Genomic DNA, 24,648 nt, shown 5'->3' with positions numbered 1-24,648 from the left:
GGCAATCCCAACAGAGGCAGTGGGCTGGATTTGGCTGCTTACTGCACCCCTGTACCAGCAGTGTGTCAGGGAAGGCAGGGAATGCCTCTGTCACTGCATGGATGTTACCACACCTGACACACGCACCAGACCTATGGCTCAGCACACTGCTGCACACAAAATTCTGGGGAACTAACTGTGGATGCAAACACTCCTCTCTTTCACCCATTCCCCTCGTCCCAACTAACAGCACCCCTCAAGTTTTCCCTGAATCCCTAAGGAAACAGACACAGCTGTGCTGCCCACCGTGGGCACCTCAGTTAAGTCTCTCTGTTGGACACATTACTTCCCCACTGCCGTCTCTGGAGGTCTGGTGGAGAGAGGATGCCTTTCTGCCAGGTCATCCCCTGCTTTCTCCCCAGGTTCTCCCCTGCTGCCTCCCCTCCACTGCAGCTGCTCGCCTCACTCCTATACAAAAGCCAGGGCTAGTCCCTTCTCATCCTGATGCCTTTCTCTCTGAGTTTATTGTCATCAGCCATAGCAGGGGGGAGATGGAGGGAGGGGAGGAACTGTTCAGCTCGGTGCCTTCTCTTGTAACCTGTGCCTGACCAATCTACCTCCTGAGGGGCTGTGGGGAGCTCCTCCCGCCCTGGCATCCCCTCACCCCTCCTCTAGCCCCTCGGCTGCTGGCACCCCGAGAGGGATGGCAGCAAGGGCGGGATGAGGGAGAGAGAGGGACTGACAGCAACTGCCCTTTCTCCAGGATGCACTGAGAGGAATGCAAACCTCCCGAGCTCCTTCCTCTGGGTGTTTGGGAGCAGATCCTGCCTGCCTGGCGGGGTGACTCCTCTGCACTGTCTGTGCGCGTTCCTGTGCGTGTGCTGCTGCCATCGCAGATGTACCCCCAGCTGTCACTTCACCGCGCACAGTCGCTCCCTCTCCCGCCTCTCTCTCTCTTTCTCTCTCCCCCTGTTTATTATTTACGGAGGATTACAGTCCCTTTCCCACGCTGTCATCTCGCTGTGCAGCTCCTCTGCCCTCCACGCGAGGCAAGCGGCTGGCTAGGGAGGGCTCCTGCCAGCTAGGGTCCACGGAGAGTCCAGCTGCAAACAGAGGGACTTTCTGCTGCATTTGCTTTGGGATTGTACTGGCTTCACTGGAAGAGCTGCCATTCTCACCGGAGGGTCCATTCCAGCCTGAGAGAGGTAAGTAAAGCCGTCTCCCTTTTGTGTTTTTTCCCCATCCAAGCTAAGCGAGATGAGTGGAGCTGCCCCCCAGGAAGCAGCTTCCCCGGGGAGAAGAGTGTCAGGCAGGGGCAGCACCGTCTGCCAGACAGCTCAGTGCAGGAGTCTCCGTTGTGCGAGACTGACGGGCAGCGATTTCCCCCATAAAGCAGAACAACAAACCTGCTGCAGAGCTTGTTGGTACTGATTCCAGCCCAGTTTCAGTGCAGGCAGCTGGGAGCAACTTCTCCCAGCTGAGAATGGCACCAGCACCTTCCCTTGCACCACAGGCGGCTCAGGTGCAGCTCTGGGGCTGAGCACTCGGTGCTCGGGTCACCCTGTGATGGGCAGCTCCTGGTGAGCTCTGCCTTTTGTCCCCTCCTCGGGGCTGGGAGAGGGGTCAGCATGAGCAGTGCCACTTGCCTGACTTGTGATGACTTTGCTGGCTATCATTTTGGACTCAGCTGTCTCAGTAAGAACAACCTAAAATGGAGAAGTACGGTCCAAAACTGAACAGGTTCAGCACTCAGTACACGGCTTTAGGATGAGGGGGGTGTTTGTGTATGTGTGTGGGTGTGTGTGTTCACGGACATGACCACAGGACATGAAGTGAAGGATGCCAAATCACAAGTAGAGCCAAAAATAAGTACCGAGTTGCTTTCAGCATCTCTGCAGGCTGAGCCTGTGATTTCTGAACTTTTGGGCGGAAGGCACAGCACTGAGGGGGGTGGGTGAAACACAGCACAAAGAAGCTTCACAGCCTTTTCCAGCCCTGACTGGGAGGAAAGGGTGAGAATGAGGTCCCAAAGGAGCCGAGGTGAAGCACACTATGGATAGGGGTATATATGTAAGCACTAACCTCTGTGTGTGTGTGTGCATACATACACATGCACAGACATGTGCACACAGATATCCCACACAGGACATTCTGCCCCCTCCTCCTCCCTCGGCCTGACCACTTTATTAGTGTCCCTGCAACTCATGCTAATTAAGAGAGACGTGTAAAACTGGAGCTCTCCCAATTTGGGGAGAGAGGATATTTGAAGCTGTTACTCCAACCAGGTCATGACCAAGCTGGGCCACAGGCCCACCACGTGGACTGTCAGGTAGCCTGAACGTGCCACATCTAGCACAGCCCTGCTGGAAATGGCAGTGAGCAGGATACAGCACTGCTCTGCTGCTGGTGTCTGACCACTCAAGGATGGAGAGAAAGATTAAGATCTCATTTGGGGAAGGACTGGAGCAGCTGCTATTGCAGGGTTTTGAGAAGGAAACCCTTTATAGACAGGGGAACCCCTGAAGTCACGCAGGGGCTTGTCCCAAAGCAGGGGACATTTCTAGCTGGCAGTGAGGAGAAGGGAGCCTTCCCAAAACTGCAGACCATTTTTCTTCTGAGCTTTATTGCTCACGTCTGTTGGGGGACAGGGGGTGGATCTTCCTCTAACTGCTGTGGGCAAACAACATTTGCAAGGGAATTATTCCACATGAGCGAAAGGCTTGCAGGAGTTGTCTCCCTGTCAGACATCAGTGCAGCCTCTGTTAGTGCATCTTGTCCACTTGGAGGAATGATGGTAAATCCTGAGCAAAGGGGCTGTTTGCAAAGAGAAAGGGGGGAAGCCTTCTTATGTAATTTTTATACCAGATCATAGCTTTACCCTTTCCTCCAGCAGAGTGAATGTCACATGCTAGCAAGGTGCACTCTCAGCTCAGATATCTTCAAGAGTTACTTCAGCTTCCTGCCTTTCCTCTGGCTTTTTTTAAGCCTAATGCAGAAAGGATTTTCTAGGCTCTTCTGCACCACAGAAGCCTGATGAAGGCAGACCTGTGTCTCAGTAGGGCTGGCAGGGTCAGCAGCAGCATGGGGCCAATAAGGATACCTGCACAGGAGCATTCAGGGAGCAAAAGAGGCTGGAACAGGATAGGGAGAGGCTCAAACCTGTGGGAGGGCATTTCTGGGCAGTTCTTCGGTGACTCTTCAGCACTTGCCTGTTGCTGATTCAAAAGACAGAGCAGGCAGTTTCCTTCACTTTCCATGTTTGGTTACAAGCAGCTGCTTACACTGCTTGACAACTGTCCCAGTCCTGGGTGGCTCAAACCATAACTCAAATGACCATACTGGGATGCTCCTGCCAGCTGGGAAATGTTTCAGTGTGCTACACCACGGCACACACTCCAGTTCTCAGTGGAATGAAGTTCTGGGATGTTCCTCCTGCTGCAGGGAAATACCTTGTCACACACACCTTATTCCTGCTGTGGCTTTACCAAGATGCTGGCTCACAGAAAAGCCTTCTGTGACTGAGGGTATGATAACAGCAAGAAGATACACATTTTTTTCTATAAACCAATTAAACCCCAGACTCAAGAGATGGACGGAAAAGTTGCTTCACAGTGGACGGTTGGATTATATGAAATATATTATTCACATTGCAAAAAGAAGCAGTTGAAAGTTAGGAAATGTTGGTGCTGGAGGCAGCGTGCCACCCACACTGGGTTGCAGTCCTGACTGGTAGGATCACATTCTGTATTTTCAGGAGCTGCTTCATTCAGGGTACTGGCTACATGGTGCTCATGGAGTGAAGCAGGGCCCTGCTATTTTTTTTTGTTACTGCAAAATGTATGCCTGTTTTATTTGTTTACTGCCTGCCAAGCAAGCCCTGCAGGCAATACATCACTATTCACTGTCTTGTGGTGTTCTGAAGACGTTAGCTGCTACAGTTGCCTTGTAGCTGATGATAGAGAATTGATGCTCCTGATGAGGCAAGAGACAGTGGTTGTTTTCCTTGCTTTTGAAGTGAAAAGAGACTTTCCCTTTTAGCCACACAGGGAAGGAGCAGCAGGTGCAGGGCCAGAGCCTGGGACCTCTTGGCTCTCAGTGCTATTGAGTCCTCGAGACTGTACCAGTTTGCTGGCTAAGCTGCCAACATTTTGGAAAACAGCTGTGAGTGTTCAGCAGTTCTGCAAAATGGCCCCTAGGGTCTCGTGTTGGGCACCCGCAAAATTAGGAATGTACAGACTGTGGCCTCCTGCCAAACCTGTGGTTTAATATTTAATTCTGACCATATAAAAATAGCCTTATTTATTACAACATCCTCACTGTTAGCCTGAGTATCATGTGTCCTTTGCACTGAGTATGGGACAGGGTCCTGTGAAATAAAGAAATCTTACTTGGTCGGGTAGGCAAAGGCAGTGGCTGAACAAAGGCTGGGCACATGTAATCTTATATTTAAGTCCTTGCCTTTGCAAGCTGAATAGCATATTTTATCACATGGCAATTTCTTTTTCCTTCTTTTTATGAAAATGATAATTTCTTGGTTATTTTTTTTATGAATGGAAAACAAGAGACTGTCTATTAGTTATGCACTGCAATGTCCCACGCCCATCACAGGAAGGACTGAGACTTACATTTAAAGCAAAGCCACCACACATGTCAGAACTTCTTGACTGACGGCAAGTAAAGGCTGTTTCTGGGAAGACATACCCTGCTACCATGCTCCTCCTCACTTCAAGTGCTCCTCCTCATTTCAAGGAGGCTGGGAAGATTCCTTGCCCAAGCACCACACTCTCACACAAGGGATAAAAAAGACCTCATCCTGAGTCTGGAGATGAGCTGTTAAAGGCAGCTTGGTTGGCACTCATCACTTGGGCTCTCTCTGCACTCCTGGTGAGACTCTGCAGTGGCAATGCTGCCCAGAGCAGGGTGTGGTGCTGCTGTGGTTTTGCTGTGAGGTGCCTGTGCTGGGGCAGAGGGGCTGAGGGTGGGCCCTGCTCTCCACACCACATGCATCTAGCAATTTCGATGGGGTGTGAATTTTACCATAAATGTATCTCTTCTGTGGCTGCAAACCCTGCAGAAAACTAAAGTCACCACAAATTTGAAGACCTTGCTCAGCCCCAGCAAGCTCTGTAGCACAAGGCTGTGATCTGTGTGCTAACCCAGATGCATCCCAAGATCCTGGCTGGAGCTCTGGGTTGTGAGAGCTGTCACCACATCTCGCTGAGCTATGGGCAATGTTCCCAGCTTGTAAAAAGTGTAATTGTGTCCCAGAGATCTGCAGGCACCCCTGGGGCTGAAGGCAGCAGCCCAGATCCTGTGCAGTTTATGTGGACTTTGCAAGGTTGCCCCTCTCAGATGCTCTGGGAAGGTGATGGGGGCCATGGGGCAGCAGAACAGCTCCAGGCTCTTACAGGCTGCACCAACAACCTTGTGCCACAGTGGCAACCAAGTGAGACAGATCTCTGCAACTCACTAAGGCACAAAAGAGGTCTCCTTCAGAGCCCAGAACAAATGCATCGTGTGGGAACGATGAGAATCAGCCTTTCCTTGGGAGGTCTGCCAGGAGCTGTGTGCGTGCTGGGTTGCTGATTCCCTTATGATAAGAGCTGAGAGGATTTTTACTGCCAGCATCTTGTGCTCTGTCCCACCACTGTGCTGGCATGGATGGTCCCTGCCCTTGTGGATGTGCTCAGGGCACAGCCTCGTGACACCTTAGTGTTCTTCCCTTGTTCCAGCGTTTTCTACATCCTCTCTGTCCTCCTGCTCCAGCTGCCAAAGTGACAAGCCCCTACCTTTGCAGTCAGTGGTCTCATTCTGGGAGCCTGGCATGCAGGGAAGCACAGCCAAGGTGGGGAGTGAGCCAAAGGGGGAGGGATTCTCTCATTCAGCAGCCTGGGTGGCAGCAGTTCACCACCACACTGTCTTCTTCACCAGAAGAAAGAGTAACAAGAGTCAAGCACAAGGAAACTGAGCTCGAGGGCCTGGTGTATTTTGAAATGCAGGCTATGAAAAAAGGCAAAGCCAGTTTTTAGGCCAATGCAGAAATGAATGATGGCAAACAAGCAGGTGTGGGGCATTTTGTGTGCAAGGGATCACTCAGGCTTGCAAAAGCTTGCCTCATTTTTGGAACGAGAAACCACAAGGAGAAAGGCTTATGGCTGAAGTGCCTTGACTCCCATAGGATGTAACAGAGGTTTCTTGGTATTGATCTGGACACCCCTTGATTTGGCAGTCTGGTCATGCTGTTCAACAGACATCTGGCCTAGTGCTCCAGGGATAGAGCTTGTATTGATTAAAAACTTACATTTTTCTGTCTTGCTGCTAAATTGATGCACTTCAATCTACTGCTCTGTGCATGTAAATGTGTCTCTTATCTCAGACAGGCTGGCACCTTCCCTCTTAAAGATCTGCTGCATCCTTCAACTCTAAGTAAGAGACCCAGGGAAGGTACTGGGTGGGTCACATCAAAATTTCTGAGCCCTCAGAGAATCCTTCACAAATGTGGGCCCATAAATACCTTCCTTATTCAACACCACCTGAATAAAAATAAGAAAGTGAATACTCTGGGATTCAGAGCACTGTCCAACCAAGAAGTGCAGAAAATACCTGTGTGTACAGTAGTGACAGAATGAGGGCCAGAGAACCAGGATTCTCCCACCAAGCTGTCTTCTCTGCCTGCAACCTTTTCCTGGTTGTACCACCCACACACACCCCCAGGGTAGGCTTGCCAGGAAGGGGGGAGCAGCATTTTAAATGCCAGTGAGCTGGAGGATGCTTGTGGGGTGTAGAGGAGGAACTGGGAGCAGAAGGGTGCCTCCCTCAGACCTGCCAGGTCAGGAGCGGCTGCAGTCCTTCTGTCAAGGGACTGAGCAAAAGGATTAAGGGCCTGAGCTACTACTAACCATGGGATTAACCCCTGCAGGAAATTAAAGTTGTAGAGAAGGCTCTTCACTCCACAGCTGAGAGAAAGAGAAAAACTGGGATCTGGATTAGTACTGGCAGGGCTGGTGACAAGCCACCACCCACAGCCAACTGTTCCCGGCTGGATCAGAAAATGTTATCTCAACCTTCATGTAGAACCCCCCTCCACATCTCACTTGGTTACCAATTTTTTGCCAACAGTGTGAGAAGAACAAAAACATCACCCTGTGGCAAGAAAAAGAGGAGGAAACTGGGTAGTCAGCTCACGTGTCCCTCCTCTGAGCCCCTCTCCCACTCCCTCACCTGCTTCCCTTCTCAGCTGCCTCCGTTTCGCAGGGAGGAAACATTCACGTGGTCTGTCGCATTCAATAATACTTGGAGAAGATGCTGGCACACACATGGCTGGATTTCTTCCTGTCAACTGCCCCCTCAGCTCTCCTCCTGCTGCTGCTCTGGGCCTCCTCCATATGCTGCACTCTCACTGTGCTGGGACTTTCCTGTCACTCCTGGCTGGATATCCCAGTCTCTCCACCTGCTTCCACAGCTTCCCAAGGAATTCCACATCTCCACAGCAATCTGGGTCTTTCCCAGCAGTGCTACCCTCCCTGTCTCCCCTTCAGATGCTCTGTATTTCTCAGAGGATTTGCTGAGGCTTTATGCCTTTGGTATTTCCAGCTCCTCCAGAATTTCCCACTCTCATTATTGTGCATTGGTCAGGGAGGCTTGGGATGCAAATAGTGTTTTCTGCTTAAGGTATGGAATGAGGAATCAAGAAAACTGGCTTCTCTCCTGTTTTTGCCACAGGCCTGTCAGGAAACTTCAGGAAAATGTGGCCAAAACGTCTTCATTCTATGTAACTTTGATAAGGCCTACAAATACTCTCTGCAGGACAGGAGAGCATTTACAAGCCCAAATGAAAATGCTGCACTTGTCAGCTTTGAAAATCCTGAGTGAGTGGGGAACTGATGTGGACTAATGATGAAGTATCAAAAGCAAGGCAGCTGAAATTTCAGCCAGCCAAAATCAGCAGCCACTTTTACCTGCATCATATTTTACCCCTCCATAAAATGGGGATAAAATTGATCTTTCTTGGAGGGTCCTGGGGAGGAAACACTTTTTACCATCAACACATTTGTATTTCAGAGCTGCCTACATATTGCCAATCCAAAAATCAGAAGCTTTTTGACCTTTTCACACCACAGAGAAAAGGGTGAGGTTTTTATTCACAGAAGGCCAGGAATGTGGCAGAGTCCCTTACAAGACCAAGTGGGTTTTGCACTTTTTCTACTTACTTTACAGCTTTCTGTATGAGGTGTTTTGCTTAGCTGTGATTGATCACTGCAAGTCAGAGGGCACTATTTCTTCTGCAGCTGGGTTTCTCGTATGAATTTAAAATGTGCTTTCCATTGATTGTGACAGCACAACACTAATGAATCTTGAACACATGTGTTAATAAATCAGCAAGTGTTGCAAATGAACCCCCCAGCTCTTTAGCTTGGAAGCTCACTGGGGCAGTGACACAAACTAGATGTTTCCACAGTACTGCTGAGCTTCTCTGCCACCTCTGAGTGCTTCTGCATTCCAAAGAGACAATGTGACCTCTCCTGAGTGATAATCTGCACAACTAACAGGTCTGTTGGGGGACCAAGAATGGGTGTGGTCTCCATGCCACCCAAACTCTTCTGTGGTGTAGTGGTCAAGCCACACAGATGATGTGTCCTTGCTGTCTGTCACTTGCCCCCCAAGGACAGATGAAGGAACATGCACAGAATAACATGCTTTAGCCACTAAATGCTGGGGTACCACTGTCCCCCTACATTATGGGGTGATAGCAATAAAACATGAATCCTAAAAGCAGCAAGGAAAGAAGATAATCTCCTTAAAGCGTCCTCCATGCCCTCCCTCATGCTGCTGCTTTTCTGATAAAGGCTAAAGCAATTCAGCACTGGAAAGGGGAAAGGGACTTTGCCATCAAGGAGAGTGTGGGGGAGGGTTGAAAGTCTGTGCATACTTTCTGATAATTTATTGCTGGCATCTGTTGCAGTCTCTGCTACCTACCCTTCTGTAATATAGGTCACCCACATGCCCTGCCAATGCTCATAAGCTAGGCTGTTAACAGAGTCTGATCCCTCAGCCATGATCCAAGGGTTAGTGCAAGGGACTTGGAGAGATAATCAGAGACAGAGGTTGCTGGGCTCTGTTTCTGAGTGTCTCATCCTAGTGACACAGTCACCTGCGTCTCTAGCCTCAGTGTTGTCTGGAGAAAGGGATAGATTTATCCACCCACCTGGAGCAGAGGCACTACTGGCTCTTACCTCAGCTTTACTTCTGGGGGTCATTAAATACAAAATAACACCACCTACAGCTATGGTAAGAGCCATTCATAGAGTACATGGCAAGCTTTGGCTAGAAGGTGACACAGAACTGGGAAGAATTACTAAGCCAGGATGTGGATACAGTAAACTGAAACCCTCCCCGCTCTCCTAGCATGCTCCTTGGGACCCTACCCACAACAGCTAAGGCTTTGGAGTGAAACTACACACATTACTGGTGTCTGGGCAGAGAGAAGCTAGCACAAGGCAGGGATAGTGCCTGCTGTAGCTTTTAGGTCTTGGCAAGTGCTGCAGAGTCTTTACAATCCCCTCTGCATCCCCCCCTTCTTTCCCTCCCCGTGCCCCCAGCAGTAAAGTTTGCTGTTCAATCTAATTAGGGGAATCCTCATTAGAGAGTCCTCTAGAGTATGACAGCAGGCCAAATGTCCAAGTGGCACTTCAGCTCGGTGTATTTTTGGCCAATGGGGCCCATGGGCCAGAAACGGATGATTACATTTTGTTGCTTTGAGCTGAAACTAAAAAAGTTGTCTTTCACTGTCCTATTTGAAACAGTAATAAGAAAAGGCCATCACCAGCCCCACAGGCTACTCTGTTTTCTCCAGAATCTGGAAAGACATTGAACTCCGAGCACATGGAAGAAAGCTCTGGACAATGTGCCCCATGGATCACAGGGCATTCAGTTGACACGTTGCTCTAGGGAGAAGGAACCATCTAGAAAGCCCATGAGAAAGACTAATGCCTGGCTTGTGGAACTCCTGGGTGACTCCAGAGCATTCAGAGCTCCAGCAATGCCAATCAGCCTTGAGCCCTCAAACCCAAGCAATGCCAGGCAAATTCAGAACAGATGGCTCGGTGCCTCTTTTGTTGAGTTGGGGGCACACAGGGAGCACTCCTAAGCCTGGCAGAGTGCCCACTGCTGGAAAAATCCCTGGCTGTCAGGCTGAAAGCAGCCAGACAGACGTGGTGCTGCTCTGGAGAGGCTTGAGGTGTGGGCAGGTGCTATTTGCCCCAAGGTTACACATTCCCATGCTGCACTGGCAGTGAGTGCAGTTGGCCTGGTGCTCTGCAGAGCAGAAGGCATCTCTTGGGCCACAAGAAAACTGCTAATTAAGTCAGAATTCAAGACAAGTCAGAGGAAACCTTTGAAAAAAAACCTCTTAAAAATCCTTTCTGCCTCCTTGCTCTCTCCTGACTGTGGAGTATTAATCACTAAGGCTATAATGTGCTTATGGGCAGTAGAGGCATAGGAGAAACTGGTTTTTTTCTGGATCCTTGGAATTAAAATTTCTACACAAACATACTTTTTCAAGGTATAAATGCAGAAGCTCATTGGCCCTCACCCTTCGGCAGCCAAGAACCTCCACCTGTTCCAAATCTACTGCTCTGCCACCTGGGCATATGGTATGCTTGGAGAAGCAGGCAGTTCTGTGGAAGACATGGAGGTTGATAAATATGGGTTACAGAAGAGGCGCCGGCACATGTGCAAGCCCAACTCTGTGCACACATTTGTAAATGTAAGCTAGATTGGTGACTCTGTGCATTTGTACATGGAGGTAGCTGCTTTTGAGTCTTGGAAACACGTGTATGAGTGCACACAGGGTGGCTGCTATCTATGGAGTGGAGAGTGGTGGCATATATGTGATATGCTTTAAAATAATCTTGGGTTTATCAAGGCCCCTCCATCTTTGTGCATGTTGCAGCGCAGAGACAGCATTAAAGCCTGAACAGGTGTTAATCACTATGCACTGTAATAAATTCTAAACATAGGGAAAAGGCTTATTTATACATGGCTGCTCCTCCCACCCTGCACTCTCTGCTTGAGCCTTGGTGCTGCCTGAGGGAAAGAGGCGCCCGTGAGGTACCAGAAATGAGTGCAAGAGCTGGACTTGCCCTGCCAGAGCAGAAGGAGCCAGGGCTAGAAGCCCTGACCCTCTCCCCATCCTCGTGCCCGGTGTGCCAGCCCTGCCCTTGGTGCCCCACTGTCGCCTGGGGATGGTGTGGGTGAATTGCAGAGAGCATGGTGGGAGAGACACCAGAGCATGGCCTGAGCAGGGGCCTGGGCTGAGGGGACACCACGGAGAAAAACCGTGTCACAAAGCACCCAAGGAAACTGTGGGGTTTTTTTTTAAATTTGCTTAGCCCCCCTAATTGGAACCAAGCCAGCTGATACAGATGGGGTGTTACAAAACAGAGCCAAAAGGCAAGAGCACAAGGAACAGAGCTATCTATAACCCTGACAAAGTTAGATGGAGTGAAGGTGGGGAAGAGGGAAAGGCAGAGCATGGCAGGCGGCTGCCCCTGATGCTGAGAGCAAGGACGTGATCATTTGGCAACAGGATTTGGAGCTGATCGACTCGCGCTATCCAGCAGGCAGATAAGGCTCTGTGGCTGTCAGCTTAACTCTGCCGTTTATTCCAGTGCTGTAGGGAGTTAAATAGAGCACACGGAAAGCCTGCTGCTGGGGAGTGAAAGTCAAGGAGGGAGAGGGAAGGAAGAGGCTGTAATTGGGCAGTGTCCAGGGAGTCGGGTGGAAGTGGCTGCAGGTAGAACCCCTCCAGGTAAGTGCTTGTGGCTTTTCATCCTCCTTTTCGATGTGGACAGGCAGGGACAGGAGACTTCAGGGGTGGCATTTAGGATGGAGATGTTTCTATGGGGGAGGCTGAGAGTCTCCTCAGTCAGGTCGAGCGCAAGCACCAAATGGGGACAGCTATTTGTTGCAGCTTCTCCTCGAGTGGGGACTGCAGGGAAAGGGCTCCAGCCCAATCTGGGGAGTGGGGGGCTGCAGTGGATGAAGGTTGAACTGCTTTCAGTACCATGAGAGGTATTTGGTGCATTGGCATTTAGGTAAATGATCTAAACAGCTTTGCAAATGTACTAGTCCAGGCACTGAACCTGCTCATAATTTTCATTAAGATGCTAATTTAAATATTTCCTGGTGGTTTATATATAAAATAAATCAGTCCTGGGAACCTGGGGAAGGGTAGGCACCTGGCACGTGTGTGGGGAGAGTGTCCTGGTGGCAGTGCAGCACCCAGCTAAAATAGCCGATGTGGATATTGTCAGAGCACCTCAGAGGGGATGGAGAAAGGTTTATTTCTGTACTCTGATTGAAATGTGTCCATCTAACTGCTGCTGCGACTGTGGGTGGCACATCAGAGAGTACGCAGGGGGACAGAGGGGTTCGTGGTGTTTTCATTTTTCCTGCCTCCTTGTATCCAAAAGGGAAGCGGGAGGGAAGTTGAAACCTGTTGTCAGTCACTTATTGTCAGGGGAGAGTTTATGGTCTTTGGGTTTCTAATTAGACTGAGGATTTTTCCTTCTACTAATTAAGATGCAATTCCTCTCTTTTCAACACTCCCACTCAGTCTCCCCCGCCTCAGGTCCTTCCTTCTCCTTCTCCTCCGAGGCTCGCTCGGTCTTCAGCTCCTGCAGTTGCTGCAGTGGGAAATCCCCAAGCTGAAGCTGTGCTGCTCTAGCCACCACATCCATTTTACCTTAAAACAGACAGGAAGTGCTGGTAGGGAATACAGCATGGGGGGGTGTGGTGGAGTGGGGGGAGGAGGAGGGGGGAGAGAAGCAGCTTGGCAGCTGCTGGTGCCCAGATCTCAGTGAGTCTGAGCCGTGCGTCAGGCAGGGATGCACAGGTGGCACCAGCCTGCGTGGAGGCGACAGCAGTGATCCGGAGTCTGCTGCCCTGCCAGGGTCACCTTAGCAATTCATCAGGTTAACCTTGAGCATGAGGCTAATGTGGCTACCATGGCAGGCTATTCAAGCACAAACTTCTTTCTGGCACTTAGGTGAATCAGGTTTTATTTCTGCCCTGCGAGGTTCAAAATGAATTAATGTTGCGCCTTCAACATGCTGCACTTCCTGAAATATCCTCCATTTCTCCTCCAAAACAGAACTGATGCCTCAAAGGCAAAACACTAATTGGGGAGGGAAAGGGACAATACTGAGCTCAGCCCCGTGTGTTGCACCCAGGGAAGTGAGTCTCATCTGCTCTGCTCTGCTTTCCCACTCCAGGACCTGGCAGGCAGGCTACAAGGTCATTCCTTCTCCCTGGGGGGCTGTGTGCCAGGCTGGCTGTTGGATGTGAAGACACGCTGGAGAAGACAACGATGCTGCCTACAAGTGCTGGCCACCGGTGGAGGAGCAGGTTCCTCATGAGGTGGCAGGAGGCTTGTCGTAAGTAATGCCTACTCAGGTACCAAGTACAATATTCCTGTTTGTCAAGGGAGTGGGAAGAAAATAGGTCACATCAGGGTTAAGAACAGGGGAGAGGGACAGCTAAGAATGGAGATGTTTGAACTAATTCCTGATTCCTTTAGAGGCCAAGCTAGCTGGGAGGGAGAGTGATATTCTAAAGCTGAAGATGGGCTTAAAGTGGGACAGTGAGTGATGATTGCTTCTGAATTCCAGTGGGCCTGGCAGGTGAGAAACAGCACGACAGACAGCAGCGCACAAAGATCCACCCCGAACATTTCTCAAATCAGTATCGTATAAGCTGCAGACTCCTCTCTGTGGTTGGGGTTTATACATGGGCTGCTGAGGAAGGCTCACAGCTCTTCACAGCAAAAGTCATAACAGATTTTAGAACGAAATGCAGGATGTGAAGGCAGAATTCTGCTACTGGGCACTGCCACATGTAGTGAAAATCAAGGAGTAAATAAAGAAGCCCTCTTTCAAATTAAATTGTAAATGTTCAGCCTGTGCAATTCACAGCAGACTGGGGCAGCTGCTCCAGTACCCCTGAGTGCAGAGCAGGCACTGCTAGGGTGATGTGGGGCTTCAGGAATGTATCTGCATCTCAGAGAAGCATCTGGGGACAACAGCAGAGTAAAGGGAACACTTGGAGAGTGTCCCTCACTACTGCATGACCAGGCACCAAGTAGGTCTGTGGTTTCCCTTGTTCCAGTCCTCCTGATCACATTTGGAGCTGCAGCCATAGGAAGCTGGGGGAATGATTTCCTTCTCCAGAAAACAGGCATCTTTGTAATCCATCCTCACAGACTAGACTCCATAAATTATTTATAATGAATGCTACTGAGTCTTGACTTAATCTGATATACCTGGATCAGCTTTCTGCCACCTACTAGAGTCACCAAACACCCCACAAAGTAACTTCATCTTCCCCAAACACAAAAACACTTATTACTCATCCTTCTGTAGGGCTGGAAGACAGTTTCAAGTTCTGTCTATTGCTTCCCTGTCTCTCTTTCCTGTAGAGGTGCAACCTAACCAACGCAATGAATTCCCTGGCCGCAGCTCACATCCTCATGGATGCACTTGAAATGAAATGAAATCAGACTTTCTCTTCTCTGTATGATTTCAGTAAAATATTTCCAAAAGCATACAGCAATATATGGGTAACAACAAGACATTTTTGGCATATCCTACATGGCTGCAGAAGCTTGGCATAAATCCACTTCCTCAACATAACCACAGCCAGCTGCCTGAGACTTTGTTCCCGCCAGCCACTGCTAGCATACACACTGGTGGAACCCCACAGCCACCCAGTCGGCGCCGGAGGCAGGCAGGCATTCTGAGAGATAAGCCCTGAGCAGAATGCCACCTGTATAGCATTACACACGGGCTGCTCTTGCCTTTCTTGGTGCACAAAGCAGTTGAGCGTTATCTCATCATCACAGCTGCCAATCTATTATTAATACTGGGCTTTTGTTAAGCATCCAGGAAAAGACGGGGTCACTTGAGTGACTCATGGCTCTTTCCCTTCCCCACTCAAGCTCTCATTCTTTTCATTCTCTCCCTACAACAGGAGTGTGACATATTCTGAACAGAATTAGGTATCAGCCAGCCAGTCAGTACCTGTACTGCAGCAGTCCACAGGCTACCATCTACTTTCATGGCAATTTCTGCTGTGGGCCCCAGCCTTTGCATGACAAGAAAGCACAGAGATGCTCAGGGCAAAGATCTGTCTTGCATTTCACCACAAGGATCCATAATTCTCCTTAAAAGAGCACATTTATTAGCATGGCCTGGGCTGATGTACACCTGAGATCTCAACTGTAGGATAGTAAAAAATTATTGAAGAATTGTGAAAGAAGGATGAAATAAGAGAGAACTGATATATTATCTCTGAACATTTATCCCTTGGCCCTTAATAAAGTCATATAGCTTAGGATTCAAACTGGATGGCTCTCCTTAGAGTACCAGTCCACAAATCTGCCAGTTCTTACAGGGATTGCTGGGAACACAAAACTCACCCTATGCAGGATGACAGGGTTCAAGTATGAAAGCACAACGCTGACAGAAGCAAAGTCGATATAAAAAAAATGTGCTATGGGTCAGATTAAACTCTAGAGAACAGCACAAGGGAAGAGAGCAAGAGCATGGCTGACTGCAAAATTGCTCCAGGCAGAGCTTCTCCAGAGCATGGGTCTCCTATGGCTCCCTCTCTTGTGGCAGTCCTTTCACAACTCCTTTAGGATTAAGAAGGAAAACACCTGCTTGTTGGTTCTTTGGAAAAAAGCAGGACAAAACAACCTGATTTTCAGCTCAGAAAGGAATGGTGAGACAACAAATGCATTCACTTTAGCTACCATTCACCCCTAAAAAGACTCTACCAACCCAAGTGCCTGCCTTCTCTGAAGAAAAGTGAGAAAGGGAGAGGACAGGCATGATGTACAGACAAACCCGCTTCAGTTTTAGTCAAATGCTCAAACTTGTCACCTTAAAAGCTGCGAGGGAGCTGAATTTGCTTCCCACATTGAAGAATAGTGGAATTCATTGTGCAATCTCAATTCCACAAAAGGAATTCAGATGAAGGATGCAAATGTTTTACATAGTCTGCTTAAACATAACTCCCACTCCTCTAATGACAGGAGGCACAAAACTTGCTTTCTTGTTGATAATGCTTCTTTGTCAGAGAAATGAGAGTTTGAAAAGCCTCTGGCTCCCAGGGAAGGTTGGTAACTCCCTGGTGCCACTGGCAGGCTCTGGACCCATGTCTGGAATCCAGAGCAGCTCTAATAAAATGCTGATTTGTGGATTGTCTGACCTTAACTTTGAGATATTGTAGGAGGAAGGGGGTGTGTGTTAACCCTTCTCCTGACACCCCTTTTTTCAATTACCAACCTACACTTATTTCCCTTGTTTCGTTGTTGTGGGCAATTTTGGTTAGAGGAGATACTTTTGGGGCTAGTGCTATGAGATTCAGAAACTGTTTTGAGAGCTATGGCAAGTACCAGGTGTTCAGTGATTTAGGGACTTCTTGCTACTTTTCAGCAGTTTTCTTGGTCATCCCTTTGTAATATAATCTAATTCATTAAAAAGTGGACACAAGGCCCATATGACACATTGTGAATATGGTAAGCAAATGATACCCTGATTTAGAGTCTTAGACCCAACTTAAACCTGAAATGTAGGTTATTTTACTTTGATTTTTCTTAAAAGCTTTTTAACAACATACCTATTTCTCAAAAATTGGAACTTCCTAAATATACCTGATCCCTCCTCTCTCTACCATGACTGTTTAGAAAGAGTTGTCCTTTATCAGAGGTGACACCTCCCACCACTCTCTGCTCCATTCCCCTCTGACAGGTACCAGTGCTCCAGTATCTGTTGGAAAAGTCCTCTGGGATGCACTGTTTTGACTTCGTTGTGAAACTGGAAGGGTATTTACTTGCTTGTTCATAAAAATAGGCTAAGAGGAAAGCCATGCTGTCAGCATGCAGGCCAGCAGTAAAGGGATGTAGCTGTGAGGGAACTCATTACACTGCAGGGCATTGCAGCGAAGAGTCCTGCTGTGAGGGTTGTGTTGTAGCCAGTGATGGGTGAGGATGGGGAAGCACTGATCTAATCCATGCTCTTTCTTCCCTGCTTTTCACCTACCAGTGCTTGGCTGCTGGCTGTCACTATGTGCTGCTGAGTCCTTCTTTGCTTGTCCTTCTTCCTGCAAGTGTAACAGTGGCAACCTGGAAGTGGACTGTAGTGGCTTGGGCCTCTCTTCCATTCCCTCAGACATCCCCACAAACACCAGGACCTTCCTCTTTCTCAACAACAAACTCAGCATCCTGCCAGGAGCAGTGTTTTCCAACCTCTCTGCTCTACAGAGGCTGGATCTATCCAACAACTTCTTAGACCAGCTCCCTCAGAACATCTTCAGCGACCTGGGGAACCTCACAGAGCTCCAGCTGAGGAACAACAGCATCCGGGCCTTGGACAAGGACCTGCTACAACACACGGCCCTGCTGCGCCAGCTGGACCTCTCCATCAACGGCCTGGCCCAGATTCCTTCAGGCATCTTTGACGACCTGCCTGCTCTCCGCTCCCTCTCTCTCAGGTCCAATCGCCTGCAGAGCCTGGACAGGGTGACCTTCGAGCCTCTAACCAGCCTGCAGCAACTCCAGGTTGGGGATAACCCCTGGGAATGCGACTGCAACCTCCGGGACTTCAAGCACTGGATGGAGTGGTTCTCCTACCGAGGTAGGTGCTCGCGCTGCGGGAGGCAAGGGGAGCAGTGCTGGAAAGGCAGGAAAAGGCAGGCAGGGAAGAAACAGGAGTAGATACAACTGGAAGGTCAGGCTGACCTGAATGACAGTCTCAGCCAAAGAGCATGGGAACCCTGCTACAGTTTAGTGCCACTGCACCTTCCTATAGCAACACTGCCAGGCTGTGAAGTCCTCTGCAGCCCTAGATCTCCTATTTCCTTGTTTTGTTTCTTCTAATCTGAGCTATTATCTGTTTGGTTTTTTTCTAAACTTGAGAGAAGAAAGAACTTTCCTCAAGTAACATAAAAATTTTAGGACCATGAATTCACCTCATTCTTTCTGCCTAAAGAGAAGAAATGCTTTTCAAGCATGAAAAAAACCATCCCATTCCCTTTCTTAAGATGAGAGAATTAAAAGTCAGATTTGGCTGTAAAGCATCAGGTTTGCTGCCAACAAAAGAACCTTAGGAAACAGTGACACTTAGGAAAAACACTGCTACTAATATTGGAGAAACCATCCTACAGCTCAGATTAACAAGCCAGGGCCCAAGTCAGACTGGCTATAAAATCCTCATTTCAAACCAAGCAGTTTTTGACAAGTTTGTATTTTGCAGACTTTCCTTGAAACACAGAAGACTAGAAAGGTACATGTCACTTATCAGGAATGCTGATGGGATGACATGCTTTCAGGAGCTGCAACTCAGAGATGGCACATTTTACAGGAATGATGACTGAAGGCCTGACCTTCTGTTTCTGGAACCACTGAGTAGGAAAGGGTCTCAAATCATGTGGATAGCAACAGTCAGCTGTCACATCCCTGCTGATCACAGCCATGCTGCAAGGAGATTATCTCTGCCTATGGCTACACTGCAGTCTGAAATATGCATTTATGTGAGCAGAATCAAACAAGCATACGAGTGCCACTTTCCACTTTATTTTTTGAGGTTTTTTTCTTGACTACCATATCACAAATGGAAAGCACAGAGACATAACTTTGCTTTTTTTCCTCCCCTTCCAAAGAAATTGCCCAAACTCACTCAAGCATTTGTTTCAACATCTGTCATTTTCACAGAGATGGATTAGTTGTCAGAGGATGGGATGTGTTATCTGTTGGTTTTTTCGAGAAGATACAGCCTGGTCCTATCTTTTTGATTTAATTTCTCCTTTTCAAAAGTGGTTCTCCTGACACTTACATAACTCACTAAACAGTGTGAGGCTGACTTAAATGGTTTCAGAGGGCTTTCATGTCCTGGCCTGAAAGGTGCCTATGCAGGTATCATGCACCAGCAGTTCCAGTGTCAAACCAAACCTAGGCAGAGGCATACTGGCCAGCTGACACAGTTGAAGCTTCTGCAGGGAAAATCCTTTAGCAGATGTGAATGGAGGCCCATGAACTCACCGTACCTGAGGATCTAACCCTGCTGTCTCTGCATGGGGATGAAGCTGTGATTCACTCCTGTTATCTCTATTGGGACAGGTGGGAAGATCGACCAGCTGGCCTGTACCTTGCCCAAGGAGCTGAAAGGGAAGGACATGCGAATGGTGCCCATGGAGATGTTTAACTACTGCTCCCAGCTGGATGACGAGAACAGCTCGACAGTGCTGGACAATACTGGCCCACCTTGCACCAAAGGAAGCCCAGCTCCTTCCAAATCTAAATCAGGCCCAGAAACAGAAGTGGAGCCCAGTGTGGGATGCCCTCAGAAACAGCGGTACCGGCCTGTGAGCGTGCGCCGGGCTATTGGCACTGTGATCATTGCAGGGGTGGTTTGTGGCATCGTGTGCATCATGATGGTGGTGGCAGCTGCCTATGGTTGCATCTATGCCTCCCTCATGGCCAAGTACCACCGGGAGCTGAAGAAGAGGCAGCCACTCATGGGTGACACAGAAGGCGAACATGAAGAACAAAAACAAATCTCTTCTGTGGCGTGAAACTGTTCTAGGAAGGAAGGGACAGCGATGAAAAAAGGTACCTGAGAGCAGTCAAGCATGGGGTCCTCCCAAAATACATCTTCCCAGACAGACTGTGCTATTGCTCCACTCACCCAAGTAGTACAACATGCTTCTGGGGGGTCAGGGCACCTGGCTCAATTTCTTTTCCTCTGCCCCAGGCCCATTTTGTGCCCTTTCACCCTTGGGCCCTCCCAGACAAATAAAGTAGAGTCAGACCTCGAGTGCTTGCTGTGCCTCATGCCCTTGCACAGAGCTTCCCTCACATGCCTGCTGCAAAGGCAGCTGGCACCTTCTGGGAACCTGTGTCATCCTCTCAGCTTCGGTCCTGAGTCATCCTGTATCCTGTCAAGAGTTCTCTGCAAACAGAGAGCAGTTCTGTGAAACCTCATGTGGGGAACAGGACACCAGAAGTGTCCATGCCTCACTGTTAGGTCACTGCTGTTGTGTGACAGTAAGTTGCTGTCTACCCTACAAGTCAGTGCTGCCAAGATTACATCAGAAGGGAGGCAAGGTCCCTAGGGTAGGGCAACAGTCAGTGGGAGATTTCCCTTCTCCGTTTTAGAGGTGGAAGATACCTGTATCACTCTAGCACACTGCCATGGAGCACAGTGTCCCTCTTTTTGCTCCTGGCTAAGTCCAAATGTTTGAGCTGACACACACGTCATCTGCTGTAGGTGCACAGGCACAGAGTCATCCTCCTGTACACACACACACTGACTCATTCTGATCCCAACACGCACACACTGAGCCAGTCCCAGCTCCAGGCATCCAGGCACCCCACCTGCACACACAGAGCTAGCACACATGTCCAGGCTGACCTGCCCTCTGCATGCAGCCATGGATACATTCAGCCACTTCACGTTACCCCCATCACAGCAGTGCGTATCACCTCCTGCTTCAGACAAAACACATACACACGCCACTGAGGAGTAACAAAAACATCTCAGCCATACTGCAGAGCTAGTGGGAACTGGCAGGAGAGGACGGAGAGAGGCAAAGTTATTGAGATTACAGCACCAGCCTGTGGAAATAGGTACACAGCATGAAAAAAAAGGTGTGTTCTTATCTATTTTATGTCTTTTCTGACAAATGGAGAGGGTAAGGATATGAAGCCTCCATTTAGAAATGTTTGATTGGCAGAGCAGAAGTGGGTCATCAGGAAAGACTAGAGGAGGAGGTGGTTTACCAGTAGCGTAAGCCATGCTGAGTAGTGTGAGCCATGGGGAAGGTGTTAGGGGAAGAAGTCACACAAGCCAGGAACTGGCATGGCTAGAACAGGGGCCAGAAGGGTAATGCAGCTGGGGTGACCAAGAAGAGCGGGCACAGTTCTGGAGGGTCTTTAGGTGAAGGCTGAAACCTGGAGCACAGCGTGGCACATGTGGGGGAGCCCAGGAAGGGTCTGGAACAGAAGGCAGCAGAACCCACATACACTCCCTTCACCATCACTGGGGTGTTCAATGCCACCCAGTGCTGCACACGAGTGTGCCCACACACACAGCTGTGCACACTGCCACTGTCACATAGGGTGACTTCCCTCAACCAGATTTTAAAACCCTCAGACTGCAGTGCCTCCTATTAGTCTTAGCTCATTCTGACCTGACAGGGAAAAAAAAAAGAAGTGAGAGTGGAAAAAAAAATGAAAGGAACTCGACATAAGGACTCATTTTGTATCACTGGAAGTGGGATAAAATGCTGTCTCCAGGGGAGAGCGCACATTGCCATGGTAACCTGCTCTAACCCGTCACAGTGGGTATTCCTGGGCGAGGAAGATGACACCGGAGGTCGAGCATCCACAGTGCCTGTGGATGGTGTGATCCCTGCCATCAGGAAACAAGCTGGCAGCCAGCCCAGCTTTGCAGGGTGTTTTGCTAGCAACCTGTGCTCAGAGCCCTGCATGCTCTGCAGGTGGACCCAACCAGGGCACATCACCTCTTCCACCTGCTCCATCTGAATCCCACTGCCGTTGGACATCTCACAGCCCTCCTGCTCGCTGGGATTGGATCCCTGACTGGAAGCAATGCACACTGGCTCCTCACTCCTTCTGGTCCCACACAGGTGGTTGTACTGACCCATGGGCACACATCTTTAATTAAAACCTGGAGTGACAAAATCCCTCCTGGTCTACCCTGGGTCACCAGAATCAAGGAGACAGGATGCTCTGGACAGTTTTAGCATGACTTCCCTTCAACACAGGGATGCATGGGAGAGGGGAGGATGCTCTTCAGGAAGCAGAAGACCAGGCTGCCATGGAGGAAGAACTGGGAGAAGCAGTCAGTCCACCCACCAGTGTGCACACATGTTCTCCCCTGCTTCCAGCACACTGTTTGTGGGGAAGAGGAAGAGAAGGAGGGGGGCTGGTGAGATGTAAGGAGGAAGGACTCTTCTCCCATGCACTGTACAGCCACTCCAACCATCCCATCTGCTCCAACCGTAGCCCGCTCTGAAGGGCAGAACTGGTGCACTGCAGACTCCATCTGTGTGTTACTGCTGCTCCACATTCCCAGCAAGCCAGGACTAGACTCTGCCTGCTGGATCCAAACCTCTCCCCAGCCTCCCTCTCAGGGGAACTTCTCCCTTTACCATACTGGACTCCGCAACCATACTTGAAATGGGACTTGAGTCAGAGCGGTATATTTATAGATCTATATTTTACTTGCATCAAATAATGGTGACATTGCACAAAACAAATGGGATCTATATATGTGTGTGCGTGTGTGTGTATGTGTGTGTGTGTGATAAGAGAGAGACTGTTTTCAAGGGAATAGACTAGAGGTAAAATGAATGGGAAGAAGGTAGGGGACAATGCAGGGGCTGAGGGTGTGAAATCCTCCTTTCCCTGCACCTTCCCTGTGACTTCCTCCTGCCCTGACCAACTTTTCTTTGTTGCTAATAATATTTTCTATATCCTGTGTTGTGATGGGCTGGTGATGACCTTGCCCATCCTTTCCTTTTTTTGTTTTAATTTATACAGCAGAAAGTCTGGATTTATCTCAACCCTAGACAAGGGACTGCTATGTTTAGAAACCCACCCAGGAAAGGAGAAGACAGGAAAGGGGAGAACTGAGTGTTGCTGGGAAACACTAAGGCTGGCTGCTATGAGGAGTCCCACTGGAAAGCAAATACTCTCTTTGGCAGGACAAGGACCTGTCCTCCTACATGCAGAGCAGAGTGACAGGGTTCACTGGGAAGGGCCCTCTTCATGCCACTCTGTTTGCAAACAGGCTCTTTCTCTGCTCCCTAGCACACCTGGAAACCAGGCTGTCCTGGTGTGACTGAGCTGCTGCACTGCCCATGGCACTGTAGGGAACGCTGCATGCAGAGTGGGTACAAATGAAGCTCAGCTACGGGATGCTGTGCCAGCATGCCATGGCTTCCTCTGGTGTGTGGGGACACCTGTTGTCCCTGCGGGCATGGCTGGATGTGGGGAAATCCCCCTGGATGCACCAATGCCACATGCCTGCCCTCAGGAAAGGGTCTTCTGGCAGGTCCAACACATGCCAGGGCGATGTAGGGCTGGCAGGGCCACCAGAAACACCCCTTCTGCTCCCCCACTGCCCTTCCCCACACACCCATTGTGGTACAGGCAGGCACATTCCTTGCAGGGAACAGATGGCACTTGTAATTCCTTTTTCTTTTTGTTACTGTTTGAGGGAGAGCGACAAGATTTTCTAAAATGATTGAATGGAGGTTTCTTTGGCATGAGACAGAAAATTTTTAAAGGTATATTATATTTCTGGCTTGTTGTTACAGAATAATAATAAAGAATGTATTTTCCTATGCTCCTTCTTGTTTAAATGAGATCTCTGATAGTAACATTCACTCTTTCCTCATTCCCTGCAAAAGCAAACACCACAGGGATACAGCCAGCCAAAGGAGGAAGCCTTTCATTTCCCACAGATGTATCCCTGTCTGTACACAGTGTCTGAAGCTGGAGTGAACGTGTGCACACACACTGTATCTGTGTAAATCAGGGTGAGCCTCTAGGACTGAACACACAGTCAGTCAAGGTGAGACCCTAGAACTAGAAACACACACACACAGCGCTCCAGGGACACAGTCAGACAAGGGTGATTGTGTAACAAGGATAAGATACTGTGGCAATCAGCTCATTACATAAAAGTAGAAAGGGCCAAATTAATCCCTAGAGTAAGAACGCAGGAGCCAATGGAGTTATATTCAGGTCAAATTTGCTTCCAAAAGCCTTTTTTTTTTTTTTTTTTTAATTAGAACATAATGTAAGAAATAGGGAGCTATGGGTTCCTACATCTCCAGATTCCTGACCCTCTTGAGCAAGGTTATTTTGAAATGGATGGAAATTGCTATCTAATCCTATTGCACCCCCAAGTACACAAGCTGTCACCCCTAGAGCTAAAAGAGTCTCTCCACCAGCTGTTCCCTGGCTAGGTCTATCACACACAGCTAAGAAGTTTAAATTCCCCACTTTGCCACTTTCAGTGCTAAGCATACACAATTCATCACATTGCCCTGCTGTAAGAATAAGCTCATCCTGACGCAAGCAGAACTGCAAAAGATGTTAAACCCCACAAGCAAGACACCCTACTCAGTCACCCTGTTATAGCCAGTCTGATCTTCAGAGAGCAACTGGGAGCAGAACCCAGCTACTCTTAATCTGCTCACAGCTGAGGCATCTGTTCTGCTAAAAAGGTTTGTGCTGCAGGAGAATCACCATCATTGTTTAATAGCATGGTGTCTGTGACACATAGTTTAATCTAATTTTGCCAGGTAGGTAGAGAAGTGCACACAGATACTACTCAGCAGTTCATATAATACCAGAAACACAGAGCAGAAAAAAAGAAAAGCCAGCACACTCATCTGATGACTCTGGGCTTTTTCAGTTCATGAACTATCTGGGAGCAGGCTGTGATTTTCTGCAATTTGATTTATTATAATTTGATAATATTTGATATTGAAAAAAATATATTTGTCCTGCTTACATAGCTACTCAAGCACACATGTAATCACCCTATATAACCACGTAATTATGTATATATAACA

General features: G+C 48.9%; 2 protein-coding genes across 4 annotated transcripts in view; one reads left to right on the top strand and one right to left on the bottom strand.

The window, feature by feature from the left end:
* CACNA2D4 (calcium voltage-gated channel auxiliary subunit alpha2delta 4) overlaps positions 1-24,648 on the bottom strand; it is a 107,581-nt gene that overhangs the window by 23,841 nt on the left and 59,092 nt on the right. The window lies entirely within an intron of this gene.
* Positions 1,051-23,427, top strand: LRTM2 (leucine rich repeat transmembrane protein 2). Of its 2 annotated transcripts, none has more exons than XM_085049362.1 (4): positions 1,051-1,184; positions 13,254-13,415; positions 17,085-17,675; positions 19,157-23,427. In XM_085049362.1, exons 2-4 carry the CDS (start codon positions 13,349-13,351, stop codon positions 19,609-19,611), a joined length of 1,113 nt encoding a protein of 370 aa, XP_084905488.1. In that variant the 5' UTR covers positions 1,051-1,184; positions 13,254-13,348; the 3' UTR covers positions 19,612-23,427. The 2 variants fall into 2 exon arrangements, with proteins under 2 accessions (XP_084905488.1, XP_084905489.1); XM_085049363.1 differs by lacking the exon at positions 1,051-1,184 and adding an exon at positions 10,334-11,788.

The sequence above is a fragment of the Lichenostomus cassidix genome, chromosome 1Ab (assembly GCF_008360975.1).
Source record: "Lichenostomus cassidix isolate B80296 chromosome 1Ab, HeHo_3.0, whole genome shotgun sequence".
Taxonomy (NCBI): Eukaryota; Metazoa; Chordata; class Aves; order Passeriformes; family Meliphagidae; genus Lichenostomus; species Lichenostomus cassidix.
The sequence above is the reverse complement of the archived record's forward strand: the minus strand, read 5'-3'. Positions and strand labels throughout refer to the sequence as shown.